Source organism: Zonotrichia albicollis, chromosome 5 (genome assembly GCF_047830755.1).
Source record: "Zonotrichia albicollis isolate bZonAlb1 chromosome 5, bZonAlb1.hap1, whole genome shotgun sequence".
Lineage (NCBI taxonomy): Eukaryota > Metazoa > Chordata > Aves > Passeriformes > Passerellidae > Zonotrichia > Zonotrichia albicollis.
This window is the reverse complement of record NC_133823.1, coordinates 14,135,992-14,163,863: the sequence shown is the minus strand read 5'-3', so window position 1 is coordinate 14,163,863 and position 27,872 is coordinate 14,135,992. Positions and strand designations below refer to the sequence as shown.

Sequence of the window (27,872 nt, the reverse complement as noted above, 5' to 3'; positions counted from 1 at the left end):
GAAAACGAAGGGCGGTGGGTTGAAATGGAGGGAGTTGTGGCGATGGATCTGTACAAGATCTTTTTGAAGATTACCGTGCCTGAGCTGGACGGGGAACTGGGTGAGAACTGGGGGAGAGAAGAAACAGCACCGGGCTGAGGAAGAAATCCTCTGTACTGGAAATACGACCTGGGAGACTCAAGGTGCTGGGCCAGCGGCACACCAGCTGAGGCCACGGCTGGCATCAACACAGGGGACACCGGCCCGCCGGTGCCAGCTGCACGCAATGGCCCAGCACAGGGGACACCTTAGCACCGGTGCCCGCTGCCCGTGGTGGCCCAGCACAGGGGACACCTTAGCACCGGTGCCAGCTGCCCGTGGTAACCCCAGCACAGGGGACACCTCCCCGCCGGTGCCCGCTGCCCGTGGTAACCCCAGCACAGGAGACACCTCCCCGCCGGGGCCCGCTGCCCCGGGTGGCCCCACAGGCCGCTGTGGGCCGGGCGGGCCGCACCGTGCTCCGCCTCCCGCGGCACGGGCGCTGCGGCGGGAGGGACGGGGCGGGACGGGGCGGGAGCGGCGATTCCCGGCGCTTCCCGGCGCTCCGCCCGCCGGCGGCACAGTCCGTGCGGAGCCGAGCCGTGCTGTCCTGTGCCGTGTCGGGGATGATGAGTGCGTGAGAGCCCTAAAGCAGCGTCTGGGGCCGGGAGCACCTGCTACTTCCAGGTATAGTCTGCGGTGCGTCTGGTCGGTCCATCCATCCATCCATCCTTCCGTCCATCTATCTGTCTGTACATCCATCTATCTATCCATTACTGTCTTCTTTGCCACCTCCGGCAGGACGGTCTCATTCCTTCCTGGCTACCCAGTTCTGTACGGACAGAGCTACTTTTTGGGGGGTATCAGCATACTGGGGAAGACTTCAACCCAGCAGTGGTGGTGCAGTGATTGAGTCCTTATCTCCTTCTCTATAGTAAGATAAAACAGCATCCTAAAACTGCATAATGTGATTTTTTTTCCGTGGCTATAATCCTTGGAGAAGCTTTCCCCGCTTTTCTTTACACCCGGTAGTTCAACTGATTGGTGGGGGTTTTTTTTTGAGTGGGAAGGATAAAAAAGCACTGATTTACCAGATTGTGTTTGTAGGGCTGGGTAAAATGGGGGTGTGGGCGGGATGCGTCTGTGTGTGTATGTGTGTGTTTCACTAGGCATCTGCCGAGTGAGAGTGTGATAAAACTTCAGCCTCCTGCGCTGTGTGGGGTGGCAGCAGTTCGGGGGTACGAGGCGAGTGAGGACTGTTAAGTGACCCCAATCAATGTAAAATGACCCCAAATCAGTGTTAAATGACCCAAGATCAGTGTGTCAGTCCAGACTGTAAACTAAGGCAGCCCTAACATGCAGTGCCTCCCAGTCTGCTCGTGGTAAAGCTAAATACAACACAGGGGGATGAGGAACTCTTCCAGAGGAGTTCTCCGGAACACAGCGGAGGAGGGCTGGCTCCTCTCAAAGGGCAAGAATGGCCTGAAAAATCAAAAGAGCCGGGAACAAAGAGGTGCTCTGTACCTCGGGCGGCTATTTCTAAGGCAGGAATGTTGAGGGGGCTGCTTTCAGTGAGATTAGCGCCTTGGTGGGCTGAGATGTCATCTGTGCCATCTGTGACAAACTGGGACTTGGGCAGGCAGGACTGGGTCTCCAGGCTGTCTGTTTTGAAAGCTGAGAAGAGCTTTTTGAAGTACGGCTTCCTCAGGCTTATCTTAGGGCTTCCAAACGAGATGCCTTGGAGAGAGGCTGTTAATCAGCTGAAAATCAATGCTAAATATACTCAAGACATGTAGCTAACTGATGAGCTGTACCGAGAGAACTGAGACCAAGCTCTGATTTTGGATCTGCAGTGGAGATATCACTCCTTTGAACAGCAGGACTGAAACGGGCCGCTGTAGGATTTGTTAAATCTTTGTAAAAGAAGAAAGAAATGTCTGATTTAGCAGGGGTTAAGCCCACAGCTGTGCCCCGCACTGAGTGAAAGGCTTTTTTTGTGTGGTGTGCTGAATCCCTGTTGGTTTGCATTCTTTGTGGTTTCTTTCTGCCGAGGTTTTGGGGGACAGCTCTGTGTGTTGGTGGCTGTGTGTGGGTTGTGTGGGTTATCCAAACATTCCCCGGGGAGTGCGGGGTCACCGTGCCTGCTCCCGGCCTGTGCGGTGAGTGCTGGCACACTGTGACACAAGTGACAGGCACAGCGCAGCCCTGGAGCGTGATCAGTGAAGGAATATGAACTGGAAAAGCTGATAATGTGGGGCTTTACTTTTCTAACTGGGTGGTTAAAAAGTGAGGTTTTCTTGGGGTGAAGACAGGAAGGACTGTGTGTGGATGATATTGCCAGTCTGTGCTGTACATTACTGTAAGGGTTTGCTGGCATATCCCAAGGGCTCTTTCGGATAGACTGCCTGCATTTCAGGGAAGGAGGCACAGTCTGTGATTGCACATACTTAAGGATTTTTCCGAATGTTAGTAAACACACAGGTGTACTCTGCAAGCACTGACAAGCGCCCTTTGCTTGGCACGGGTATGAAGGACTGAGCCACATCATCTAATAAACACTTTGATAGAAAATGAGCTTGTAAACTAAGCTTCCAGAGAGCATTTTGCAGCCACAGCAAGACAATACATTAATTTACAAACAGGAGGCAAAGACTCCAGCTGAAAGCTGTTGCTAATTTCTCCTCTGTTCTAGCTGCTGTAAGAAGTGGTATTAAAAAACTAAATTGCTACTGTGAGGAACCTGAAGGGGTGGCATTTAGTATGGCTGTATTTTTAAATAGAAAATGTGCAGGATCATGACAACAATCCAGCTCACTCTCCCTAGGCGGCTCCAGAATAGCACTGAATGACTCAGATCCATGCATTCTGGCTATTTTGGGTTTGATTCATCAAAATGCATCTTCTCCCCAGAATAAAATGTTGCCCAGGTCACCTGCCCTTCCCATGGGGTCAGGTACTCTGCCTGCTTCTGGTCACACCTGGAAATAGGGCCAGAAATGCCAGGTAACACACCTGCAGAGAGGAGCCTGGGAGCTGTGAGACCTTCGGATTCATGAGGAGTAAGACAGAGGATAAATAAGCTTGAGTCAGCCTGGGGAGTGGGGTATTCTGTGAGGTAATTGCTCTCATTGATACAGGGCCAGGTGCTTTCTGCATGAATGTAGCGTGCTGAACTGACTGTACTTGTCCATCAGGACTAGAGCTGATCCTCCCTTAAACATCCTGCAGGGGTTCAGGCGCTGTTAGGCCACGTTTGTAATGATCTTTTCACAGCCCAGCGTGGTGTCCATTTGCTCAATATCATACCTACTGGGTGGTGACTTAATAGCTGTAATTGTTGCGGGGCAAGGAGCGTTTGGCCATCGATTGCACAGCCCAGGGGTCCACCCTGAGTCGGGCACGGGAACTGCTGCTGGTCCCGAAGGCTGGCACAAACCAGGCTGCTGTGGCCCTGCCCAGACTGGGGAAAAACATCTTTGCAGTCATTTTGGCTATAAGAGACTTCTCTTTGATTTCACAAGGAGTCAGGCAAGCTGATTGCAGATTACTGTTTACAAGTCCTCTGAACCTCAGACCCTGCTCTGTTCTAGAAGCCTCTGGCGGATACCCAGCCCAGATATAAATGGGTGAGAGGCAAGTGTAGCTGGTGCAGATACAGAGGTATACTTCCTCTCTTAGCTGACAAAGTGCAGCCATCCATTTTTATCTTCAATCTAGATACTGGAAAGTGTATTTTTGTTGTTGTTGTGGTGATGGTAGGGTGATCAGTAAATACTTTGACTGAAGTATTTCTGTTGCAAGAACTGTGAATATACTGCTTTCAACCTGCTGTATATTGAAGTGTCAGTGAAAATTCTGTACTGCTCATGGAGACATAAGGACTCCTGGGGAAAAAAAGATCATATGAATTGTTTGCCCTAAAACCAGCATTTTTCTGCATCATCTAAATGGCAGAGACATCTGGAAATGAGGTTTTAGGTAGAAACAGTTAAATGAAATTTAGTACTGTTATTTAACACTGCAGCAGCTTGCTGTTCTAAATTATAACTTGGCTGCCTATTATGATTACAAAAGAGAAAGGTGTTTTCTTTTGAAGTGTACTGTAGGTAGCACCAAAAGGCTAAGCATGGGTGTCTGCAGAGACTTTTTGGGATTCAGAAGATATCTTGCTTTGATGAGGTTGAAGAAGGAACCATGTCAAGAGAGCTTCATGCTTAAGGCTAGTACCATGCTCCTGGCAATAATATAAGATATACCTTCTGTACACCTTTTGAAAAAAGATCTTAGTGCTTAATGAAAGGAAATAACCCCATACTTATCCCTCTTTGTACTGTCAAGCAGAGGAATGCAGTAATGAGAAACTGACTAAAGCCACGTGAGGAGCTTGTAGCAGAGTCAGAAGCAGATCCAAACTACCAGGTGCCAGGTCTAAGCACTGAAATACTGCCATAATAATTCTGTTTTCTGTGGATAGATATGGGAACAGCTCATGATGAAGCTGGTTGTCACTCTGAAATGGTCCAGAATGTGCTTAGCTGCTGCCCATGCAGATAGAGAAGGTGGATCTTCTGGCTTGGATGACCTGGGGTGGGTGAGGATTACATCCCTGTCACATCCCAGGGTTCACATCCCTGCCACATGGAATGGATCACACTCCCCAAGGTCAGTGAAAGTCTAATACCACAGTGATTCTCTTCTGGTGGTAGAATAGGGGAATCTGCTCCCATCTCTGTTGAAAACATCAAATTTCAGTTTTGTCAGCTTGAAGTATGCAGGAGGCACAAAGCCTGCTACAGAAATGATGCAGAGTGCAGAGCTCTGTAGATACAGAGCTACAGGGCTCATGTCAGAGTTCTGATTCACTAGGGGGGTAGCATAGCATGGTGGCATCACAGGCCCCATCTGTCCACCCCACCCCACACCCCATTCCTGGACATCTCAGGCACCGTGAATCAGCTGCTGAATCACTGGTTTTACAGTGTGATGTTTTGGAATAAAGCATCACTGCTGTTCCCTTGCCTTCACACTCCTGACCTCAGAGCTGCAGCAGCCCATCAGCTGAGTGAGGAGCAGCATCCCAGCTGCCCCTCAGTGGTGTGGGAGCCAGGCTGGTGAGCTCCTCCAGGCTCTGGAGCTCTTCTGCATCCTGCTGGTGGATGGCAGCCCTGACAAACCAGTCTGCAGCTGGCTGAGCAGAGAGGTGAGGTTTTAGTGTTTTAAGGCTGTATTTTTTAGTGTTTTAAGCTGTAATATTTAAGAGCAAATGGCAAAACTGTTCTGTGCTTCACTGGGTCCAATAAGGGGAATGCTTTGCTTCTAAAATCCCCACCCTGCTTCAGTAAGGTGAAGAACTGGAAGGCTCTAGTAGCATTTTTGCTTTCAGTCCAGCTGTCAGCTCAGAAATTTTGGTAGAAAAGAGTAGCTATGTGTGTTGTCTGTATTTTAACATGGGAGGTGTTTCATTGAATCCTTTGGCTGGCCTAAAGACTCTTGTGCATATTTTTCCTTTTCATTCATTCTGTAAATCCCTTAAGTTTAAAAGAGTCGCTATGGAGCATGCAATGAACTGAACTTTTCTAGAATCTCTTGTGCCTTCTGACATTTAATTACTGCTGTGCTAATTCATCATGTCACTTTATATTATATACTTATACTGTTTATTCATGTTTTAAACTTCTTTTCTGAAACTAGGATTAGCAAAAAGATGTACAAGGTACAAAATCCCTTCACTTTTACGGGGAAAGCCTTATTTTGCATTCAAATGGTAAAAGAACAGCATCCAGATGAAGAAATTACCCATAAAATTAAAAATAACTTAAAATGAACTTAACAAAAATATTAATCAGTCACTAATGGAGCATGCTTCATATCTTTTTAAATAATTGTGGTCTCTTCAGTTTTCTCACCTACAGAAATCTCAGCAGCACTGTGGTCATAGTAAGAGACAAGGGCTTTAAGAAATTATATGTTATAGCTGTGGCATCCTTTTAGTGTCATGTGTTTCAAGACTGTTGCTTTTGTGTGTCCAGCAACACAGACAAATTATATCATGTGTTTTGTTTGGGAGGAACACATGTCCTGTCCTCACCCTGGACTGAGTAATTTTCCTGCAGCTGGGATTTTTGCCGTGATGCAGTCTGCCTGCATGTGCTCCTCTGGCACTGCAGCAAGCTGTCACAGCCACTTCCAGCATCATTACACTCTCTCTCTCTTCCTGCCCCACTGAAGAAGAGGATGGGAAAGGATAGAAGGGGAGCTGAGTTGTGGGGCTTAAGCAGGTGACATGGATTTACAGCATATCAGCAACAAAGAGGAACTTGTTTGTTTCCTTCCCTTTTTCTATGCTTGCAGATTTGGGGAAATTCAAGCCATTCTTAAATGCCCCACAATGTTCCTAATGCTCCCAAGTAAACCCACAAATGTGTTCATGCCCATCACACCTCTGCTGTTCAGTATCCAAGGACTTTAATTTCAAGTCATTCAGGATTCACTTAATTACTGTGCCAGAGTTCTCATATGTGAGTGATCAGTCAGCAGTGCTGCATCTGACCTTCCCAAATCATCAGTAGGGTCTATTTATAGACCCAAGAAAAATGCACATTCAGGAGGAAAATGCCCCTACTTGAAATTCAGTTCCTGTTTTAATCTTTGCTTGCTGGCATTTTTCATTTTCCTTTGCAGCTTATTGTTGCCTGGGTGATTTTTGGAAAACTTTACAAAATTGTTCCTCCTCTGCTGTTTTAGTGAAAACCAAAGAGTGCTTTAAGGCTGAGTCAGGTTTCTTACATGCACCTCAGGTCTTTTCTTGCCCCACCAGCAACTGTGCAAGGTGTATTTTCTATTGTTATGGCATTATCCAGCATGGATAGTTTTCGTCCTCTTCCTCTGGGCTGGGTTCCTTATGAGAGGTTCTTAATTTTGCTCTTGATTTCAGTCTGGAAAAAGCCAATACCACTCCCCTTTTCATGTCTTGTGTGAGTAAGAAAAAATATCCTGTACTCTGCCTCTTTAAAGATGCACTTTATAAGTAATTCTAAGAAGGAACTATAACTCAGGGTTGGTGCTGAAGTCACACTCTGAGAATTGTATGGCAAATTCACCACAAAGAGCGGAAGCAAGAAGGCTTGAGCTGGGATAATTACGTGATCTTTATTTCTGCAAGACGCATGAAACACCCATCTGGGAGTTTTTCAGGTTTCTTATCTTCTCAGTAGCTTGAGCTGTAAAATTTCCCTTTACCTTTCAGTGCTAAAAATAAACAAAAAAGGCTTTGTGAGTGAAGCACACACACCAGGAAGAGCTGTGTGGAATGCCATGGGCGGCCCCTGGGTCAGGTATGCTTTTGTTTTGGGCAGCCTGGGTGGATGCCCCAAGCACTGCAGAAGGATTCCAGCTGCTCCAGTCACCTTTATCCAGGGCCTGGCTCCGATACCTCTACACAAACACACATGGCATGAGGAACAAACAGGGAGAGTAAGAGACATGCACATGCCTGCTTGGGTGTGATATCACTGGCATCAGTGGCTGGAGCATTGGAATGGAAGGTTCTTGGCTTTCCATGGAAGACAGGCTGGGGAGACAAGGAGGGGGTGTAAGTTTGGAGGAATATGGAGAAATTGTACAGGAGGTTAGGGATGGGGTTAAGAAAGCTAAGGACCAGTAAGGGCTTCTGTAGGCTTGTTGCTAACAAAAGAAAGAGCGGGGATAATGAGAGCCCTCTCTGGAGCTCAGCTCCTGCAGGGAGTCAGTCTTTTGTTTTGCCATACCTCAGTTTTATGATGGCATCCTTAATAACAATGGGGGATGGTAATCACCTGTTAAATGTGGTTAAGGGTTTAGGATTGTATGGGGAACAGCTCTGAGGGGATGTAATTGGGTTTCTCAAGTTTGCATCTTTTAAGGGGAGGAGTGCCTTGGGACTCAGACCATTCCTCTGCCTGAGGGATATAGTGTGGGAGAAAACTGTACCTGAAAATGTTTGGCAGTGGCTTTAAAGGCACCTTTCATGGCTACTACTGAACTTCTCAGTGGGTGCTTCTATGAAGGATACCAGCTGTCCATATTATTGGGTTTGTTTTATGAATCTGATGTGCAGCCTGAGCTCTTCAATATAAATTAAAACAAACCAATGCAACCTTCCACTGTTTATAGTAGAAAACAGATTTTTTTTTTTGTTTGTTTAACATAAAGGTTTGGAAGGGCACTTGGCAGCCTTGGAAGCCACGTCTGATTCCTTTAGTTTTGCCAGACTGAAACTTGGCTCCTGCAGGAGATGGTGGGGGTTTGAGCACATCGTCTTTGGCTCTCACTCCCTATTTACAGTGCTGTTCTGGGAAAGTTGAGGCTTCTTTCTTGTCAGAGGCCACTCACAGGCAGAATATGGACCCCAATGCCCAAGGTCTCCTGTTCTCCATAATGATACTAAATGCAGAAAAAAAATGTTGTATTCCTCCTTCCACAGTGCAGAGTTTTTGACTTCTCTCTGTCACAGGAGAGCATTACTGGTAAAGCCAGGAAATTATTTCATTGCTCTTTCCTTCAAGTCAGATCTTTAATAAAATTTTAAAAAAACCAACAAAACAAAGCAAAACAAAAAAATCCCACCCTTTTCACTCTTGGGGAAAAAAAATAAAGAGAGAAGAGATAAATGGCGTTCCATGTGATTACTAGCCAAATGTTTCCAAAGGCCAGTTAAAAAGTTCCAGTTTTTAACTCCCAGAACATTTTTCATTGGAATAATATTTGTCTTTTTTCCCAATTCCTGCTTGTCAGATCTTACCCTGCTGTGCTTTGTCAACAATATTTTTAGGTTCCAAGATACCTGTGCTCTATATGCCACGGATTTGTGGACCATTATCTGCTCTGTAACCAAATTTGAGGTCCACTCAAGTTATTCTGAAGGCAGGGTTCAGCTGAAGCTTTAGCTAAAGAAGCTTCTAATTAGAATTAAGCATGCTGCTTTGTGCCTCCACCTACAAATAAAATACAGCAGAGGAGTCAAAGTCAGGATAATAAAGGAGTCATGCTGGAAAAGCACATGTGTTGTATGAATCACCCAGTTGGCTACGCTATATTTATCTCTGTCACACTTTGCTATCGGCCCTTTTCATCGCATGGGGAACATGTCTTGTGTGCTGCTCACTTCCAAGTGAATCCCAGATCTGACCACACAGAGCATCACCACAGCTTGGTGTCTCACTGAGGCAGGACTGAGCCCTCTCTGTCCAGCAGCTTCCAGAAACAGATAGCAAACAAGTGAGACAGTATGTGCCCTTTGGGGACAGACTTTTGAGAATTTTATTTCATGGTTACAAATTAATGGCCTGATGATTTTTTCTTTTCTGTTGATGAGGCCCTAGGAGACTGTGTCTTCAACCTGCCTGATTTGTGTTTGAGAGGATTGCATGAAATCAAAACTAATTGCTGGCTAGTCTGGCTAAATCCCCTGCACATTCCAGGCTCACCCTGAATCAGGCTGGTTTGGTTACCAGAGATCTGGGTTGGAACAACTACTCACCTTGGTTTTTTACAAGGGCTAATATTGGTTTCAAGTTGTTTTGCAGATGCAGACTAGCCTTTCTCATTTCCCTGTGGAGTAAGACCTTGGAGCCACAGTGCTGCAAGTGTTTGGTGGGTTGCAGTGTTTACACACTGTTCACTACCACTTGCATTTTGACTGAGTAGACTGCACTACAGTAGCTGAAAAAAAATCTGAATTTTGGTGCAAACAGGGCATCTTTCAGTGTCAGTGGGCTGAAGAATATTTTGGAGTTGGTTCAAGTCTGTGGCTTTTCATGCAGGATATGAAAACCTAGGAAACACTGCAGAAGGTTCCTGTCAGCTCCTCAGTAAAGTTTTGTTCCTTAAACTGGATTAGCCTTGCAAAGAACCTGAAGGACTAGGAGTCTTTTTGGATCAGGATGCTTTATTGCTGCACAGCCTGGCCATGATAGGCTTGCACTTCACCTGCCCAGTAACTTGAACTCCCTTGTACAGGAACCCAGTTAAGTTCAGCCCTGCACTTTACACTGTGGTATGTGTTTTTACTTTGTTCTTCTCCCAGTTCCTCAGGCTGAATGGAATTGAAATGCTGGTTGAACAGCTGCATAGAGTGTCTGATGTCACTTTTCAGGCACTGAGACTTTCCAGTCTTTCCCATTTTGATGCAGATATCTTTTGGCACCTCTCAAGGTGGAATTAGCACAGGTCCTGTAGGCCAGGAGGCTCTCTCCACTGTCCTTCTCTGCCTTTGTTTTTGGCTTTCTTTTGCTGTTTATTTACTGAACCACTCAGGCTTGTGCTGGTTTGAATGTCTGCATTGTCTGGACACACTGCCAGCAGCAGCAGCAAGTCTGTGTAGTGCTCCAGGTCCAAGCTAAGGAATCTGGCTAATAACTTAATAGCTTCTCATCTGCACCGAGCTCACTCTGAAAAGTGCTTTATTGTGGGCAGGGGAGCACACAGATGGCAGCACTCTATTTGTCTCCAGGCTGTCACATCACTAGTTGTTCTCAAAACGGGGTGCCTTCACAGGCTGGTGTTCACTGGGGCCTGTGGCATTAAAGAGCCTTTTCCCCAAATAGGGTTTGATACAATGGGGAGAAAAGAAACAGCATCTGCTCTTACAATGATGGCTCAGAGGCATTAATGCTTTTCTTATGCATTAATGCACATGTCGACACATGAGCACAGCAGCCTGTGGATATTGTGTTCTCAGTTTGATCTCCCTTGCCTTGAAGTTGTGGGTAGGGTTGGAAACAGAGTGCCATCCATCTCCTTTTTCAGTTTGTCTGTCTCTCCCTGAATGCCCATCAGCACCCAGTAACTCTTGGGTTCTCTAGCTGGTCAGAGTGACCCCAAGATACTTTAAAATGTCTCTTTTCCCAGCTCAGAGATCGAAGAAGGAGTCAGAATTCCTCAGTTCTCATTCTCAAGGTTGTTTATTGTTTCTTATCTATAAAATTCTTTCTCCTGGCCTGCCAAGGTCTGCTCAGCAAGACAGTCAGAGGCACTCTGCCTGCCTCAGGGCAGTGTTATCTTTTTATACTAAAAACTATGTGTACAATATTTACAATTACTTCCCAATACCTATCATCTATGTTAGTGAGCTTCTACTCTAAACCAATCTAAAAGTGCCAACATCACAGCAGAATATGGAGGCCAAGAAGAAGGAGAAAGGCTGGACACGCCCAGATCCCTCCATCTTGCCCCCTTAACCCCCATTCTAAAAACCCCAAAAATATCTATTTTTTTACCCTGTGATAAATTCACTATCATTCTACTTAAACTGTCGTGGCTTGTAATTCTTCATATAAAGGTTGGTAATTGTTTTTTCCAAGGGCTAAATCAAAGGCACAGGGGTCTTGGGCTCCGTGCCAAGGTCTCTGGGCCCCCTGGGCAGGGGCTCGAGCCCTCCAGGGCAGTCAGAGGAATTTCCTGGGTTCCCACAAGTAACTGCTGCAGTAGAACTAAACCAGCATGTTTGGGGTTAAAACTGGGCACAAACTTAGCTTCCCATCGATGCTATAAAACCTAAGTTCCTTAAACTGACAAGAGCTGCTACTCCCAGAAAGCAGGGAAGGAGGGAGAAGGAAGGAGTTTATAACTCCACACTCAAGCAATCAGAGAGATTTTTTCTTTTGGCCTTTTCAGATATTGCATTACCAGAAGAGCTCCTGAGTGGTCCTGGCCCCCTTGCTGCCCACCCACTGCTCTGAGTGACTAAACAGCCTGCAGCACTGACTGATCTTTTCTTTGGAAAGACATTTTGATATTTTGATTCCACAGGCACTGAGATGCAAACTGATGAGTAATTGCTTTATTTTTCCTAAAGCTGGGAAACACAGGGCTGGATATTTTCACATTTTCACAGAATCTGGGGAGAAGGTTTAACAAAACTCTGAATCTGGTCTCATCTTTTGTATCATTGGTGAACTTGGACAGCAGTGGTAAGCAAGTATGCCCAGGCAAGTTTTTCCAAATTTCTGTACAGCCACTCAGAGGGTAGGTGGAGGCAGATGCACTGAAGCATCAGGCTTTAGCCTGGGTCACGCCTGTCACAGTGTTATTGGGAAAACCAAGCACCAATTTGCCAGGGTGGAGTTGGGAAATGGGAGGTTTGGGATTGCAGTTACATGGCTGTCGTGTTGCATAAAGGAGACTGTCCTCTCACGTGACTTTTCCAGGGCTTCACTTCAGTCTCTCTCCTTCTGCACTGGCAAGTGTGTCAGCCTGGGACAGCATGAGCCTGCTTCCCCTCAGAGTGCTGCTCTTATGGAGTTGCTTTCAGGATTTGACCAAAGTGAACGTTGTACCACATCCCCAAAAGCTTTATAGAAAGTCTGAGTTCCCAAAACCTGTTAGGATTTTTGTACCTCCTTCTAACTCTTAGCCTGGACATCTTATCTGTCATTTAATAAGGAAACAGCAAGATAGGAAAGAAGCACCTGGCAATTGTGACAGGCAGTGGTGAAAGCCTATGTGGCCCTTTCCTGAGGGGCCTGCACAGGCTTGAAAACAGTGCAGTCTTTACTGTGTGCAAGTAACCCATGACGTGACACTGAGGGTTTTTTTCTAGTGCTGTATTATCTCTGGGAGATAGAAAACCCCTTACATTGTACCTTCCCTGAATTATCCCTTATCTCTTTTGTGTGTCTCCCCAGGGCAAGATGCCACAGACACCTCCCTTTGCAGCCATGTTTGACAGCAGCAGCTACAACAGGAACCTGTATCAGTCAAAAGAGGACAACTGTGGAGGGCTCTATTACCATGACAACAATCTCCTGTCGGGGTCTCTGGAAGCTCTGATCCAGCACCTGGTACCCAACGTGGATTACTATCCTGATGTAAGTTAACTGTGTGGCCAGGCCTGATGTGTCTCCTGAAGGGAAACATGCAGCAAGAGCAGATTGTGTCCCATCCATGGCTGAGGAAGGGGTTCAGCTGGCTGACCAGCAGTGATAACATGTGCTTTACCTGAGTGCATCCTGCAATAACTCACCCAGCCTAGGAAGTCCAAAGCTTTATTACTCCCGTTGTATGGTGAGCAACTTGTGACTCATTTATAAAGCACACACCTAGACTGGCTTATTGCCTGATGGACAATGTGTACCATTAACCCCCAAAAATGCTGCCAGGCAAGCTGAGGAGGAAGGCATGACCACCATTGTGACAGAATGAAAGTATTTATTGCAAAACCGAGTGGTTTTAGTGCATATTTCCCATTGTTCATGTGAGGTCGACATGTACTTGCAATGCGCAACCAAAATGTTGAACTAGTACCACACTATTTAGGATCAGCAGAGGCTGGATGTGACAACAGGAGGTTTGTCATCTGAGAATTTTTGACTCGTGTGGGCACATCCATGCATTGAGACACTTTCTGTAATTCTTAGAAAAGAAGATAAAAAAGAATGGTATCAAAAGGTGGCAGGAAAGGGGATAATTGGTGAATGATGAAACTGCAGCTATATTTGTAAACATGCTCCTGCTGAAGACATAACTCTGCTTATATTCAGCTTCTGTTATTATCAGAGATCTGTTCACATTTCCAAGACAGGATCTTTTTTAATTTGGGTTAGAATTAACAGCAGCACATTACATAAGCTACTGCTTAATGCTTAGTGTAAACTTCAGATATGTAGCAATTTAGACACTGGTTGGTCAAACAGGATTATTTATTCCTAGTTTCTAGAGCCAGAACATTATAGAGTCTTTGTAGAGTGGGTGCCATGGATACTTAACTACTGGCAAAGTGGAAAGTGGAATGGATATCCTGAATATTCGTCTCACAATGAGTTCAAATCATGATACATCAAAAATCGAAGGAAAATAAGGAGCTTCCTCCTGTAACCTCAGAATCAGTTACTGATTTTTATTCTGTAAAAATAAGCTGTGTAGTTCCCTCTGCTTTCACCCAGGAGATAAAGGTTTACTGTAGAGCTGGAGAAGATGAGTTGAAATTTTGTTCTGAGTAATTTCAGATAATAAGCTTGCAATAAGGCTGTGTGCAATAGGAGAGCTAAACCACCTTTGCCCTGCCTTGTTTTGGTTTAATCTTGCATAACTTGGCTCCAGCACAAATTTGTAATATTGGTTCTGGAGCAATGATAAGCATTAAATTAAATTATTACCTCTGTAGTAATTGCTTTTGGCAGAGCCACTTGTAGTTTTCTTCTGCAGATAGTAAAGTACAAAGAGCAGATTTTTCAGGAAGGCATTTTGAGAAAATATAAAAAATGCTGGTAATTTATGCTTTTCTCTGTCTTCCTCTTGCTCACAGAGGACGTACATCTTCACCTTCCTGCTCAGTTCCCGCCTCTTCATGCACCCGTACGAGCTCATGGCCAAGGTGTGCCAGCTGTGCACTGAGCAGCAGAGGCTCAGCGAGCCTAGCCTGGACAAGGTGAGGTCCCACACTCTCAGGGACTTCCCAGCTCCCTGCCCAAACCCTGCTATTCGAGAAGGTCCTCAGTGGGATAGAACAGACTGAAAACCTGATGCAAGCAATTAGAGTTTGCCCCTTTATTCAGTGAGATTTGTGGGGAATTTCCACACTGCTCAGCCTGTCCTCCATGAGGGCTGCTGCTTCTGCTGCATTGCTTGTTTTACCAAGAGAATCTGTGAAACAGGGTCCTGAACAGACCAAAATCTGCCCTCTGAAAGTCCAAGGTAGAGGGTTTTTTTGACCCCTCCTCCTTACTTCACCGAGAATCAAAAATCATTTTGTGGTCACTATGCCCAAGGCAGTTTCTCACCAGCGCATTTCACCAGCCCTTCTCTGTACACAGTTTTTCCCTATAAGGTGTAGTGCATGCAAAGGTCCTGGCACATCTGAAATTTGCCACTTTCTTTGTTGAGGGTTAGTCATAACTTACGGAAACACTAATCAATGCCTTGCACTGAGGCACTCCTGATAATGAGGGGAGTCATTTCCACCCACCTGAGGCCTAATTTCGAGGTCGGCTAAACCAATGAGAGTCTCTTCATTGGTTTCCATGGCCATTGGCTCTGGCATATAATATCCAGTGCTGAATGAAGTTTAGATTAAAATTTACCTGACATTCATACCCTTACACTCCACGGTATCCTGCAGAGCAGAATTCTGTTTCCTTTGAGCTGGATATTTCCTGCATTGCTGTTACATGTAACATTCCTCACTACTGTTTCCAAATAGAACTGGACCCAGAAAATTGCACCAAAAATCCTGCAGTTGTTGACTGAATGGACAGAGACTTTTCCTTACGATTTCCGAGATGAAAGAATGATGAGGAACTTAAAGGAGCTGGCACAAAGAATAGCCAGTGGGGATGAGGTAAGTTGCCTGCACACAAAGTTACTGGATAAAAAGGCATTCCTATTACTGCTTTGATATTGCTGTTAATAACATGGTGAGGCTCTGGGTGCTTAGGAAAATTTATTACCAAGGTGCTGGTAGGGAAAAAGTTCTGTCTGGTACCTAAGCCTAGGATGACACCACACAGCATAAGCAGATCTCCAAAGCATGGGCAAGGTTGTCTCCACCTCTAAGCCCATAACATAATCCCATTTTGTGCAGACAGACACAACTTGGTGGATGTTAGTATTTGTCATTTTACTTGGAAGAAGCTAACTGGGACAGTAGCTAAGAAATCCCTATTAATGTTGATCATTTCTTAAGTAAGGTGTGTTGGAATTGGGCCTTTGACCTGTAGGTCAATAGAAAAGTTACAGCAGGTCTGGGGAGAAATTTCCAAAACAGGAATGGACCAGAAAGTATTGTCTTGAGCTTTAAGTATTAACTCAGAGGAAGTGTGTCTTATTCCTTCCTGTGGATGGAGCACACAAAGAAATCTCAAAATCCCACTTTTCAGATGGAAGTTCCACATGGGTATTATGAAATATTTTGATGCTTAACTGATGCCTGTCTGTTAAGTACTCAAATAAACTTGGACAAAAGCCAAGAGTTATTTACTTAGTGGAAGGGAAATAAAAATGTTTCAGTAAGTAAATCCTGTGTAGCTGGCATAATACTGCAATTGCAAAAGACACTGGAGTGGCATTTGGAAGAACTATAGACACAAGTAGCAATTGCTAAATGGCACTCTGTTTCCAGTGTTCCTCAGGGACCAGTGTTCCTTATATAAGCTTTTAAGTAATGGTGTGGATGAGGCAGCAAACTGCACATTAACAGGCGTGGAGGTAAGCTGCACTCAGAGAAGCTGAGAGTGCTGCCAAAGGCCTGGAAGGGCCTTGAGAGGCTGTACACAAGCATGGAAAAGAACAAACCTAAAAGCTGAACTTGGAAGCTGAAATACATTTTGATGTTGTCAAAGCGGGGCAGGACAGAAGATGGGACAAGAGAGTGAGATGTGGTAGGAAATACAAATGAAAAAGAGACACAATTTGATGTGCCAGCTGAAGGTTGCAAGGTAGCTCCAGGGAGCTCTGGGCTGGGAAGGGGCAAAAGGATGCCCTCACTCCAGGGGGGCCGGGTTGATTTGTTTCTAGATACTCTTCATAGCAAGGTAGGAAATTGAATTTAGTTCCAGGCAAAGTAGTTGCAATTGAGGGCTCACACCCACTTGAAAAATACTCACTGGCACAAAGAGAAAGAGCTGCTTAGCCTGGAGGAAGTTGAGTTGGTGGATGGAAGAATGAAATGAGAAGAGGGAAGGGTTGTCTGCAGTGAAGTTTCTGGCACTACAGACAGTTTAAACAGTGAAATCGTCTACTGAAGGGAAAGGTAGATGTACAGAGCTGCTAGAAACCATGCAAAGGGAGCAATCTTACTCAGAGAACTATAAATCCTTACTGGCTGTAGCTTTGAGGGTTTTTGACTTTGATGTTTCCTTTAACAAGACAAGGCAACCACTGCAGTAAATTGACTTGTTTTATTGTGAACTTCTTGGAACAGTAAATGGCAACTTCCTTGACCTTGCCTTTCTACAGATCACTTGGATTTTTGTGAGTCATTACCTTAAAGGGTACAAAAGAAGCAGTTTCCTATTCCTGTTCACTACAGTTCTACTTAGAGCTTTTTATTCCACTTCCTGAATTATTGTACTCCAGTTCTTTTAAGAGTTGGTAGTAAGAGTACAACCAAAGCCTCTCACCACACTCACATATCTATCCTTTAAAACAACATATTTGGGAAAATCTTTGGAGAAAAGGAAAAATTCATCAGAGTAAAGGAAATATTGCTGCCTTGGACTGATCATACTATAGTTTGCAGACAATAGTTTTTAGATGATTTTTTTTTTGAAGCCACTTAGGTTTTGTTGTTTGCTTTAGGATGGTATGTGGAATCTGGAAGAGTAACCCCCTTGGTTACACAGATCTATCTACTTAAGAGTTGAGTTCTGCTCCTGCTTTAAATTGTCACTCCTGGTAACTTAAATCACTACATGGAAAGGCCTACAAAGGCAAAAGAAGAGAGAGATGGTTTTATTATCTTCTCGTTTTTCTCAGATTCACTGCAAGTTTGAGCTCTAACTTTGATGAAACTGGTCGTGATTTGCTGCAGAGAATAGCAGGCCCTTTGTTTATCACTGAACGACCACGTTTTTGTTTTTTTCTGTGGTCTTAAGCAGGAGAAGATGGAGTATTTTCATTTCTTGTATTTCGTCCTGTGGTGGTTGGCGCTTTTCAGGGAGTGGATTGAACACATTTTTTCTTTGAGCTGACTGGGTCAATATTGAACCTGTGAGACAATCACTGCTTAAACCCTCAGCTGGATTCCTTTTGGTCTGATGAGATGTTGATATTACAAATTCACATAATAGAGCTTACCTTGACAAGAGACACAGGTATCAGCATCCATCTGCTGTGGTGTTGTGCAGACTTTAGTGCTGTATTCTCCCATTTTGGAAGTGCTTTCTGACAGTGTGGTGTTTAACAGATGTACAGGAAGAGCGTGCAGCAGCTCCTCCAGACCCTGCTGCGGAAGCTGGCCGCCGTGACCCAGTACGAGGAGGTGCTGGCCAAAATCGATGCCTCCACATCCACAGATCGCCTCACACTCCTGAAGACCAAGCCCCAGTCCGTGCAGAGGGACATAATCACAGTCTGCAATGATCCCTATGTGTTAGCTCAGCAGCTGACACACATAGAGCTCGTGAGTTGTTACCCTCCCAGGGATGACTTCGTCCCTCCCCTCTTTTTGAAGTGCAGGTTAACAGGGGATATGACCTGGCTGCTTCTGTGCTTTGTTTAGGAGAGACTCAATTATATTGGACCAGAAGAATTTATCCAGGCGTTTGTGCAAAAGGATCCTTTGAATAATGACAAGGTAATGGGAGCAGATCTGGAGCAGCTCTGAAATGCATAATTTACCATCAGGTGCACCATGAGCTGGGAGTGAGGTCCAGCAATAAATGAGGAGCAGTAGAAAAGCTTTAGTATTCCCATTAAACATTTTGTTAATGTTTTTTTTTTTCTTTCTGGAGTGCAACTCCTGAAGCTCAAGAACTCAGCCAACAAATGGACTTAAATGAACACATTTCCTGGGTTTTCTGACTTAAGCTAAGGGAGAACTTAATCCTGTGAATGTTTTCCCCAGGCCATTTATGTGGCCTACAGCTGGAAGATGCCGAGTTTAACTTTGCCTTCTGCATTACTCATTTTCAACATCTGTTCTTCCTTTTTAGTAAACTGAACTCTTTGCAGCCAAGTGGCACATGGGGGAATTTGCAGGTAGAGCAAATAGACATAACAAAAAGACCACAGAGGGCTCTAGGTCTGTGTGAGATGGAGGGAAAATATGCAGTGTTTTTAACCAGCTATGATGGAGTTGTCATCTCTTTGAGTGCTGTTTTCAAAATGACTTAATTTTTTATGTTTTTCAAGATGACTTAACCTCTGTAAATAAACTGTGACAGAGTCAATCCATTAAAACTTGAATTATCCTTAAACTGACAAACAGAATAGAATGATGCAAGTCTACAATTTGATGTTCAGTCAGATGGTCTCTGAAATTGTTTTTCCAGATAGAGATCACTGAAACTGCTGCCTGCCCCTTTTTAGGCAGCCCTGAGATGTGGTGTGGGAATGATTCCAAGGTGATACAGCATAGCACTGCTCAGAAAAGGGATAATCCCATCGAAATGGTAGAGCTGATCTCCCAAACTTAGGATGCAGTATGTCCATTTATCATCAACAGCCAAACATAATGTGCCTGACATCTGTTTTCCTTCTGCACTTGCAGAGGGCCTAATGTTTTATCTACTCTATCAGAGGGACAGGAGTAAGGACTGAAACAGTGTGTGTATTCAAGGGGAGCTTTATGCAGATATTTATCCCTGATTGTTTGCATAAGTCTGTCTTAGCTCCTTAAAGAATCCCAGTAGGACTTAAAGCATTCCACATGCCTGCTGCAGTGTTTTACTGGGCCAGCAGCTCAGGAGGAAGTTACACATGCTGGAATAGTACCACTGCTGCTTTCCCTCTAAGGTTTTTTTGTCACTTGGGGTAATTTGAGTTATTCCTGGTTACTTGACAGTGTTTGGGAATGGCAAGGCAGAAAGCCAAAAGATCTCCCAGGGAAAAGATGAAAATGGTGCTGAAAGTTGCTATTTTATTTCTGTCTATAGAGCTGCTACAGGGAGCGAAAGAAGACTCGGAATCTTGAAGCCTATGTGGAGTGGTTTAACAGGCTCAGTTACTTGGTTGCAACAGAAATCTGCATGGTGAGCAAGGACTCTTTGTCCTGAAGGTTTTGTTTAGTTATCAAAAACTGTGAAGCCTTTTCTAGTTTGGTGCCTTTTGGACTTTCCATTCACTTGGTTCTGTAATTGTTGACATTTGGATGCAGTCAGAGCATGTCTGAAGAGGAAATAAGTGCAGTGTTTTTAGCATTATACTGGTGCCTCAGCCTTGTTGGTGTGACAGTGATGATTTATTCTGGGTTAGCCCTTCTTGGTACGTGAGCGTGTCTGGCCTGCTGTTCTCCTCTCTGGAAGGCCCTTGTGAATTGAGGCACATTCTCTCCTCTGGCTGACCCTCTGCTCTGCTCTGCTGCTCTTCGTATCCTTCTTCTTGGCAGAGCCTCCTTGCCTGTTGTCCTTGCTCTCTGCCTGCCCAGGATCTAGTTTGTCCTTGCTGTCCTGAAGGCTTTTGAACACAATAGTGGAACTTATTCTACACATAAAGGATAGTGTGAAACTGTGCTTCATATGGAAAAGACTTTTAACAGGGGTCTTATTTCTTTGGGGATGTGTCTGAGTGCTGTTTCCTGCTGAGCATAACCCTACAAATGCATCTCTTGCAGCCTGTGAAGAAGAAGCACAGAGCAAGAGTGATAGAATATTTCATCGATGTGGCACGGGAATGTTTCAACATTGGCAACTTCAACTCCTTAATGGCTATTATTTGTAAGTATGTGTACTGAGATATTATTTTATCCCTGTTTAAATCTGGATAAAGCGCTTCACACAGAAGGCTACTGCTGAGCTTGGTCAGCAGCATGAAGTTGCTCAACACTGTTGTGGTGCTATGTGTGTAGTATAAAGTTGGTGTAAACCAAAGTTTTCTTTGCAACTCTTCAGAGACCTCAATCCCCACTTTTTTTAAACCAACTTCAGTGCTAAATTGGAATAGTTACTTTCCCTGTAATATGGAGAATTGAAACGTCTTCCATAATTTCTGTCACATCCTAGTGGTTTGAAATCCACACCTCTTTATATATGGTACAAAAATACTGGGAATTTCTTTTTCATTTGAAATGTGAAAACTTCATAGTTAGGTGTAGTTTTCAATGAATTGTGTAAGAGATGGTGTTCAGAACACTCATTTGAACTTCCTGTTGTATGTATGTGTTTTATCAAATCCACATTAAATAATGTCATAGCATTTTTTTAGAGCTTTCATTCTGTAAGAGATGAAGATTTTGTTTCCAAGGTTATTTTGGAATTTAAAGAAACTAGTGACTGATTTCTTGAGTAGCTTCATTGAAAATACTTGTTATTAGTAATAGATTCTTTGCTTTGTAAATACTTACTGGTCCAAACTACCTAGAAGATTTTTTTTTTCTTTTTAATACTCCAACAATCTCTTTCTTTTATATCAAGCTGGCATGAACATGAGTCCTGTGTCTCGATTAAAGAAAACCTGGGCAAAAGTGAAAACAGCCAAATTTGATATTCTTGAGGTAAGTTTGGCTAATATTTGGACAGGAGGCTGTTAATACATGTTACTTTAAACTGCTCAAAAATGTGAGTTTGGTTTCATTATGGCATTTAATTTAGTTTATTTGTGCTCTCAATGGATATTGTCCAGCTGATCTTTGTCAAAGATCATGCAGGTGCTGCACTATATGAGTTTGTGATTTGTCCAAGAGAATGTATTGGATCCCTTGTTGCGCTGAATAGACATTTTTAAAATAAAAAATTATCAAATGAACAGACAGAGCAATACCTCAGTCCTCTACAAAGCTGCTTTTGTGGGGCTGTTCAGAAGACCTTTTCCTATTTAAGAGTTGCTCAGTTGAAAAAGGGTTGTGTGTACCTCATTATTTGCATCTTTTCATGCCTTGCAGCATCAGATGGACCCTTCCAGCAATTTTTACAATTACCGAACTGCTCTGCGTGGAGCGACTCAGAGGTCCCTGACAGCTCACAGCAACAGAGAGAAGGTGTGTTTGCAAATGAATTGGCAGTGGGCAAAAGGGAAATGTGCTTGTTAAGTTGTGTGGTAAACCTTTATCCTGGAATTCTCATTCTCACCAACTCTATCCCTGGTTGGCTTATAAAAAGCTGCCAGATCAGTTTGGTGCTGGCTGAAAGTCCGAACATTAAATGATCACTTGAATTATTTAAGTGAAATAAGTACATTGCCTCAGCTCATTTCTGTTTGACAGACACCTGTATCTCACAAACCCATACTACAAACAGAAAGGCTTAGGGCTGACATGAGGTTGCCAGTAATTTGTTCTTAAAGCTGCTACTTGTTCTGAACTTGTAGTAATTCATGGCTTAAGGTGGAAAGGCTTTAAAACTTACTCATAAAAGGTGTTCTGAACCTCAAATCTAGACAGATCTGTGGTGTCCCTTTCCTGTGTATAGTCTTTAGATGCAGAATCTCAGTGGTGACTCTTGTGGAAGGGAAGCAAACAGCTTCCCAGCTGCTCCCCACTTGGATGCAGTTGCTCGTCAACTCCTTATGATATTAGAACTTCATGCTGTGTTGAATAAACATGATCTTGGAGTTCATGGAATAAACTACCAGGCAGATGAAGTAAATCCACGTGCAGGCTGCTGATCTATACTGTTGTTATACATGCAGTGTCTTTCTGAGTCCTCAGGATCTGTTCACATACCATTCAAAGTACCAGAAGTCTATATATAAGAGGCTTACTTCTTTTCAGAGAAAAGTCAGTTTTAAGACTTCAAAAAAAAAAAAAGATATTGAAATATGGCACAGTGAAGTGTTCTGTGGAAATAATAAGTGGTATTTGTTTTATCCCCAGTTGTAACAAGAATGTGTAGCTGTGAAAACTTCCATAGGATGAAAATTAAAATAGAGCCATTTTAAGAAAGTAAAATTCTCCAGCATTATCCAAAGAAAATTCTTTGTTCAGTTGGCAGGAAATGCCTCATTTTAAGGCAATCAGTACCAAGGCTCCATGATTTATATGAGTTCAGGGAATTGTAGCTCAAACCATTTGTGCTGCTACCCCAATATTCCCTGCCATGCTTCAATGGACATCTCCCCTCATTTACCAAGTCAGTCCTATCAAGAGGGAAGCTACACTATGAGATACTCTGCAGGAATTATGTGTAAGAAGTAGGTGCCTCTGACCATTTATCTTCTGGACTCTGCAAGGAAGAAGGAAAAAAATGAAAACAAGAAGGACATGACATAAAAATGGAGGACTTCATGGAGACACTTGTATTTTAAAATGTAATGAATGCACAGTTTTTGTGTAAAGATGTAGAATCCTTAGTCCTTCTGTATTGTGCTTACCTTTTTTATCACCTGACTTCCTTTCATTTTTCTCTGTAGACCATTGTGTCTTGATTCAGGACCAGACTGATGATAATTCTGTTCTCTCCCTAGATCGTGATACCTTTCTTCAGCCTCTTGGTCAAAGACATTTACTTCCTCAACGAGGGTTGTGCCAATCGCCTTCCCAATGGCCACGTCAATTTTGAGGTAAGGGGAGCACTGAGTGTGGTTTTAGTGCAGGCTCAGCCCCTTTAACAGAAAACTAAAGCAGATCACTGTCCAATTTCCACTGGGTTCTGGGAGAGCAAACATAGACTGGAATTTGAGTATATGTGTAACTTCTCAAGAGAGCTGGGAGGTAGTCAGGAAAAAGCAGTTTTCTCAAAGATGGAGTGTTTATAGAAACTTTCAACATTCCCAGGTTTTTTAATGGGGGAAAAAAAAGTCAGAACTTCTTTCCCATGCTCAAATTCATCTCAGCATTTCAGTTCACAGGTTTATTATAGTTAATACCACACTTGAACATTTTGTCATTTTCAGGGTCCCCCATCAAAAGGAGGAAATGATGAATCTGACTCTATGTTCTTAGAAGGCTAATTTATTATATTATATTAAAAATACTGTACTAAACTATATTAAAGAATAGAGAAAGGATACTTACAGAAGGCTGAAAGATAATAATGAAAACTCATGACTCCTTCCAGAGTCCAGCACAGCCTGACTGTGATTGGTCATTAAGTCAAAACAATTCACATGAAACCAATCAAACAACGACCTGTTGGTAAACAATCTCCAAACACATTCCAAAGCAGCAAAACACAGGAGAAGCAAATCAGATAATTATTGTTTTCATTTTTCTCTGAGGCTTCTCAGCTTCCCAGGGGAAGAATCCTGGGCAAAGAGATTTTTCCAGAAAATATAATGGTGACATTCAAATTAGTATTTTAGGACTTTATCTTTTAATTCCTCACATAAAAAACAAGTTCTTCCTTTATCAAGATATATATAGGCACCATTTTCATGCGTGTAAGTCTCAGATTGTCTCTGAAGAAATATGTGATAGAGCAGCAGCAAGGGAGTTTTGACTCTCTTGTCTTCCAGTAGTTTTTCTGCCTCTGATTTCATGGTTATAATCTGACACAGGGGGAGTTACCCAGTGATTTGTTTCCTGGTACTTTCATTTTTCAGGAAGCCTGGGTCATCCACACAAAAGTGCAGTACATCTCAGTTGTAGTCATAGGCCTGAGTTAGCCTAAAGGTTCTAAAACTGGGCTGTGCAATGCCCTTTTGCTCAAGGAATCCACCTGCTCTTGTGGCATGTTAAACTTCAATTGAAAAAGCTTATCAAATAATGGCATCACTACATGGGGAGTGTTTATTTTTGACATACATTTCCAGCAAGAAAATAGAGCATTTCGTATTTGCTGACTGACAGGAAACATCTGGATTTTGAAATGTCAGTATTAAGCATCTGATGTGAAAATCTATGTATTTAATTGCAAAACAAAAAGCATAAGCATCAATGAAGTTAAAATTTGGATATAAGGAGTATTATTAGCTCCCTGAAAGAGGAAATTAAGTGTACTACATGGTCTGCTATATTTGTATTCACAACAGCAATTTTAAGAAGTTGAAGGAGTGGGAAGTTACCATAAATTGAAACAGGAACACAAAAGTTAGAAGCTGAGTTGTTGAGTCAGATCATGTTTCAATTCTGTCTTAAAAGCCAAGGACAATCAAACAAGCTTTGGTCTCCAAACCAAGATCTCTCCTTCTTATTAAAGAAATATTCAGAATAAGCAGTGCTATTCAATGTATAGCAACCTCTTCTGCTTTGTCTTCTGACAGAAATTTTGGGAACTGGCAAAACAAGTCAGTGAATTTATGACATGGAAGCAAGTGGAGTGTCCTTTTGAAAGGGATTGGAAGATTCTGCAGTACTTGCTCTCTGTCCCAGTCTTCAGTGATGATGGTAAGGAGCTCTGGGCTTCTGCAGGGCTGGTGTCACTGACTACTGCCTAATCTCTTTCTGTGTTAATTTGTGGCTTCCTCACAGTAAGGAAAGACTGTCCTGAGGACATCTCTGTCTGGCAAGTGGAAAATGTTCCTCCCTTACAAATGACAGAGAAGATAAGATTTTTCTTTTATGTGCATATAGTCTGTGAGGATCAACTTGGGTTCTGAAATAGAATGAACTAATGTGATGTGGTCCCTGTAAATGTCACATGAAATGCATTTATGTGGACTTTCAGGGTACTTTGCACTGAAGGGTGCTGCTTAAGGAAGAAAACAGGGACTTCACTGGCTGCTTACAAAGCATCATGTCCCTGGGCTCAGTTTATTTTCTCTTGAGTGCTTTCTTCTCCTCATGCTTTTGAGTTTCCACTGGTTGGTTTTTCCCCCCTCAGGGCTGTCTTTGTTCTCATGCACAGTTTGTTAGCATTGTCTGGGTGCAATTATAAGCAATGCTATACTTCCTAATGGGATTCTGAAGCCCTAAACTGAGGGATGGATAATACATGCCTGCTTCATTTAACTCAGGCTGCTTTGCAAGGAGAGCAAATTTTAAAATGCCAGTAGGCCTAACATAATGTATTTGCTTCTGATTGCAGCACTTTACTTGGCTTCCTATGAAAGTGAAGGTCCTGAGAACCACATTGAAAAGGACAGATGGAAGACACTAAGGTTTGTGTCAGAGGTTACCCAGATCAGTAAATAAACAGAATAGGATACAGAGCAAGCATCAAGCAGTTAAAACCAAATGGTGTGTTACATGTTTCAACAGATGGGGTACAGCATGGTTGTAAATCCCCCCACCCCAGTCTCTTGGATTCCTAGAAAAAATAGAACACTCAGTCTTTATGTTAAACCCTCTTGGTCCTTCTTTCCCTTGGGAAATGGGAATTAAAATAAGTAATTTCGTTTTTTAATTCCTTGTGTTACTCAGTGAAGGCAAAAAGTGCTTTCTAAACTCCAAGAAATACCCACTTCCTCACAAGTACTATACAGAGCGCTCTGGATGCCATACAGATGTTTTCACAGCTTCTGCATCCCTTTCTGCACCAGCCTTTCAGACAGGGCTGAGGTTTGCCTAAAGGTCACTCTGGGGCAAATGCATTAATGAAACCAGTTAACAATTTAGAGCTCAGGCTGGGGAAAAATATTCAGCAAAGTCGTATTTTTGGCTTTTCTTCTACTGCCGTTAGAATGCAGTCTCAGCAGCTCTTTGATTTTACTAATTGTGGCAGGATATGTGAACCACTGAGGCTGGGGACGTAACAATTCCATCTGATTGATGCCACTCATTTTGAGGAGGAGACAAGAAGAGAGTTACATCAGGGCACAGACACTCCACAGAGTTACACAGGGTGACAAGACCTGTAGCAGCTGGAATCTCAGTTTCACAGCTTCCTTATCACAGTCACTCTGTCTGAGAAGATTTACATGGTTCTATGGTTGCCTTTACCCATTTGCATTTCCCTCTGCCTTTCAGGTCAGCGCTTCTGGGCAGAGTCTAGTGCACACCCTGTCTGCTGTTGCTGTGTTACACGGATTGCCAATGGCCATGGCTTGGTTTACTTTTCTGTGCACTGAGTGGCGCTCAGAATGATGAAAGATGTGCAGTCAGTTGCAATATTGTGGCAGCAAAGATGAAAGAAGTTAATTCAAGAACAAACAGGCGGCTTCTCCCATCTGACAGATGAGATAAAGTCACAGCCCACTCATCTGGGATTCAGGCTGAAGTATTGATTGAGAATCCTTTGAAGATCTCAGATGCTGCCTATGAATCATTTCACACCTGGATGGAATATTCCTTCCTTTCCTTTTGCTGCAGCTTGCTGCTGCAAGGACTCTGCAGAGCTGCTAGAAGGACTCACAGGAGGCTACAGAGGGGAAATGTTCACCGTTCCTTTCAGTGAAACCCAAGCCTGCATTGAAGAGCTCTCATTCCTAATAAGCTGAATATACCCCAAAAGTGTGGGATTGCTAAGAAGGGAAAGGACTGGACACAAGAATTGGCTGCTGAGGAGAATTTCTCCCTACCACTGTAATGGTGGCTGGGGTTTTTGTCTTTTTCCAATGTGTTTTTGAGTTGGCTGCTGGCAGGCAAACTCATTATTATTTTAAGTTATTTAAAAAAATATAAAGTAATAAAAATCTAAGCTGTGGTAGAAAATGCACCTACTATAAAAAGGTAGTAGCTATGTAGCTCTACAACTTCTAGAGAGGCTTTTTCTTTTGTTCACTTCTTTACAACTAACACTACATGCTACAGACACACTTTTTTTACTGTGCAGTTTTCTTACTCTTGATTTTCCATACTTGACCTTCTTCTTTTATTAGGTTGAACAAGTTGACTTTTCTAGAATAGTCAGTGAGAAACTGGCATAAAAACTGTTGAAATGTGAGAAATGTATGTTTTTATTCAGTAATTTTTATAACTGCCTTTTTTTTGAAAGGGTAACAGTGGAGAACACAATCCACTTTGACTGAAACAGTAAGATGCTAAAAAGAAAAAAAGAGTTTCTTCTCCACTCAATCTATGAACAAAACAGTCTTCCTGTGTGTTTGCTTTAGGGATTATGTTTATGACTGTGAAGTAGTTCACTGTGTTACACACCTAATAAGTTTTTAGTAGCTCTGAATACTTAGTCACACTTATCTATCCTAGGAGGAACCTGATTGAAAAAGAAATACAAAACTAAGCTGTAGCTGTAGATCACCCTGGATGCAAAAATCAATAAGCAAAGTACATACTTGGCAAAAAAAAACCAAACTATTTGCAATTATTCTGCTGCTGTTGTTAAAAAAAAAGGAAAAAAGTAAGAATAAATATATTTATTTGTTGCACTGCATCTCTTGAGTTTTCAGGTAAGGTGGTTTTTATGTTCTGTCTGTGCCTTTTCAGGCATATATTTTTATTTTGAATTCCA

At 43.2% G+C, this 27,872-nt stretch overlaps 1 protein-coding gene across 1 annotated transcript; it reads left to right on the top strand.

Annotated features, from left to right (window-relative positions):
- Positions 1-528: 528 nt before the first annotated feature.
- RASGEF1B (RasGEF domain family member 1B) lies at positions 529-27,794 on the top strand. Its single transcript, XM_005485356.4, has 14 exons — positions 529-705; positions 12,681-12,863; positions 14,300-14,422; positions 15,194-15,331; positions 17,897-18,112; positions 18,212-18,286; positions 19,587-19,682; positions 20,264-20,366; positions 21,063-21,142; positions 21,530-21,625; positions 23,050-23,145; positions 24,787-24,910; positions 25,551-25,623; positions 26,432-27,794. The coding sequence occupies exons 2-14, from the start codon at positions 12,687-12,689 to the stop codon at positions 26,454-26,456; spliced, it is 1,422 nt and encodes a 473-aa protein (XP_005485413.1). The 5' UTR covers positions 529-705; positions 12,681-12,686; the 3' UTR covers positions 26,457-27,794.
- Positions 27,795-27,872: the final 78 nt, after the last annotated feature.

Bases quoted from the DNA above. Each gene is read 5' to 3' on its own strand.
- RASGEF1B (XM_005485356.4), top strand. From the start codon at position 12,687: ATGCCACAGACACCTCCCTTTGCAGCCATGTTTGACAGCAGCAGCTAC. The intron at 18,287-19,586 runs GTAATGGGAGCA...TTCTGTCTATAG, and splicing joins ATCCTTTGAATAATGACAAG to AGCTGCTACAGGGAGCGAAA. The intron at 20,367-21,062 runs GTAAGTATGTGT...TTTTATATCAAG, and splicing joins CTCCTTAATGGCTATTATTT to CTGGCATGAACATGAGTCCT.